This window comes from Pyxicephalus adspersus, chromosome 5 (genome assembly GCF_032062135.1).
Source record: "Pyxicephalus adspersus chromosome 5, UCB_Pads_2.0, whole genome shotgun sequence".
Classification (NCBI taxonomy): domain Eukaryota; kingdom Metazoa; phylum Chordata; class Amphibia; order Anura; family Pyxicephalidae; genus Pyxicephalus; species Pyxicephalus adspersus.
Genome location: NC_092862.1, coordinates 83,624,028 through 83,626,927, shown reverse-complemented (window position 1 = coordinate 83,626,927; position 2,900 = coordinate 83,624,028). Strand labels below are relative to the sequence as shown.

General features: G+C 40.2%; 1 protein-coding gene across 1 annotated transcript in view; it reads right to left on the bottom strand.

The window, feature by feature from the left end:
* Window positions 1-1,757, bottom strand: part of TRIO (trio Rho guanine nucleotide exchange factor) — a gene marked incomplete at its 5' end in the record, with an annotated part of 463,708 nt that extends 461,951 nt beyond the window's left edge. Inside the window, 1 exon segment of the mRNA XM_072411970.1 lies at window positions 1,235-1,757. Coding sequence (XP_072268071.1) covers window positions 1,235-1,382 — 148 coding nt within the window.
* Between the last annotated feature and the right edge of the window lie 1,143 nt (window positions 1,758-2,900).

Here is a 2,900-nt window from a genome sequence, read left to right as displayed (position 1 = left end):
AAGAAAGAAGAAGAAAGAAGAAAGAAAGAAGAAGAAAGAAGAAAGAAGAAGAAAGAAGAAAGAAAGAAGAAGAAAGAAGAAAGAAAGAAGAAGAAGAAAGAAGAAGAAGAAAGAAGAAGAAGAAGAAGAAGTGAGGGGCAGGGAAGAAGGAGAAGAAGAAGGAGAAACAACACCGGCAATGGAATAGGGGCAGTTAGAAAAATTACAATCGGGCAAGTAAAGTTATTTTACTGCAGTTGGGACATCAAGCTGCCCTGAGCAGTACCCTCTTTCTAATGTTTCACGGTATCGTATTTTGACTTGCAACTTTGTTACCCACCTTCTAAAACAAATGTGTATTATTGTACTATTTGTAATTTGGATATTTATATAAAATATGTCAACATCTTTAGAATCACACATGATACAAGCAACACAGTGGCCCAGTGGCTAGCACTCTGGCCTTTGCAGCCCTGGGTACCAGGTTTAAATCTCAGCCAGGACACTATCTGCATGGAGTTTGCAAGTTCTCCTCATATTTGCATGGGTTTCTTCCCAAAAACATGCAGTTAAGTTAATTTGCTTCCCCCCCAAAAAATGACATATGACTATAATAGGGACATTGGATTGTGAGCTCCTTTAAGGGACAACCAGTGACATGACGGTGGAATTTGGACAACGCTGTGTAATATGTCTGGTCTATTTAAATACTGCGTAATAAAAAATATTGCTACAGTAAGCCAAGCAGAACTTAATGTTAATAAAAAGTGCCTAGCCCAGTGCTGTCAATCTCCCTCCAACATAAAAAACAAATCAGTGACAGGACGCTACCAGCAATGTTTTACCAGAAATATGCAATTCCTATCTTTTCTGGGCAACTACATTGATGAAAAAAAGAAAGTTTACTCTTCTCGTGTACTTGTTTACTTCGATGTCACTGCAGTTTTGACTGGCCGATTCTGTTTTTTTCTTACACATTGCATCAGAATGTAAAACCATGATGCGTCGCCTTAACAACAGGCCCTAGGAGCCTGAACTCAGAATACAACTGGAACAGATCAGAATGTACCTATCAGCTCCTGAACAAACACGCCCAACTCCCAAAGATGGACCTCCACAGCTGCATACATATTAACAGGCCGCATATAACCCTCTATCAGAGTGAGCCCGCACCAATACAATGAATGAAAAGTGCACACTTAATATTATTTAGTTAAACATCAACTCTTCCTGAAGCCCTTTCTTGACAGCTTACCAGATCTATAGAAGGCGCTAATGTCTGCCGAGTCCTTGGCCGTCTCCTCCAGTCCGTCCCGGGTGCCTTCGCTGCTGCCTGCGGCGATAGCATTAGTGTTGACCGTCGCCGTTGTAACACATGGGTTCACGCTACTGGAATTATTCATTCTGAAATTGTAGATAGGATAAAATACCACTTTGAGAACGGGAAATATTTTAAGCCCTTCTTCGCGCTTTGGTGTCTTTGTCCTCGTCACCAATTACGGACTTGTCAACGTGCATCAACCATTTCATCTACAAAACAGGTTTCATTCATATGAAGCATTAACATCCATGAAAATGGATTCCAGTAATAGCGAATAAACAACGCACAATGCTTCCTTAGCACCGAATGATACTATAAAAAAAGAAAACGCAGCATGTTTTCGGCTCCCCACCACATATGTCTGTCACAATGCACAGCGCACCACCAGAGAGTAACATGAGCTGAAATCACTGCTCTTGTAACACAGCAGACACATTTCCAGGCGGCGGCTGCGGTGAATAAAGAAGGTGGAGCCTGAAAGCAAAGCGCAGTGCTGCTGTGCAAATCAACACTACAGTCTCGCGAGACAAAGCGAGCTGAATCCATTTCCTCTCGGATCTAGAATATTGCATTTAGCTTTGGTTTTCTAGTAGTTAAGCCACCTATCGCAGAAATTTTTCATACTGACCAACTCCCTGGCTGTCTTCAATTGCAAGAAAGCAGTGAATACTCTATGTGCCTGCTTTAAATTATAGCTCCCAAGTATCAAGGATGGCAAAAGGTGGATACAGATGGTCAGATGAAAAAAACACTTTTATTTACACTAAAGCAGACTTTAAATTAAAATTAAAAAAAGCACATTTTACTTCAGCAGGTCTCTCGGGATCTGTCCCTGATTGGGTCCTGCCCTGTCCTGGTTTCTTCTTTTGTCCCAGCGCTGCTGTCATTTTCCGTCTTTTTCTACATCACCTGATCCCACACTGCAGGCACAAGATTGGGTGATGCTGCTGTATTTGTAAAAACAAAAGGGCCCACCTCACTGCATGTATGAAATCAGCACCTTTTTGTAATGACTAAAGAGCCCCTTCTGCGCATGCCCGATCTCAGGCATGAGCAGCCCGGAGCTTACTGGGATACATGACGTACATATGCTCGGAGGCTCTGTGCTCCTATTCAGTTTTTACCACTGCTGCAGTAAATACAGAAGTGGAGGGTCTTAAACCCCCCCCCCCCCCCCCCCGTTCTAATTCTGTCAGTTTTTTGATACAAAAAGTGATCCTATTTTTTTTTGCATAGAAATTTTTGTTTGTATTGTGGGCCTGTAATTGTTAGGATTAATTCCCGGGTATAATAATTATATTTATTTAATATATTATAATCCTAAATTATAAATCATAATTATATAAAATATTATAATAATAGACCACAACAATGTAATTTATCAAAAAAAAATATTTTATCAAAAATTTCTCACTGAAATTTTCCAAACAAGGGTGCAATAATATTGATAAATAATAATATAAATTAAATGCAGGTTTTAGGAAAAAAAATTTACTATTTTAGTAGACATCCCGAGTGTGGTAGATTTTGAAGCAGGGTGCTGCACAAAGCCCAACATCACAGTCAGGACAGTAGAACCTGGTTTCCTTGCATTTCTTCC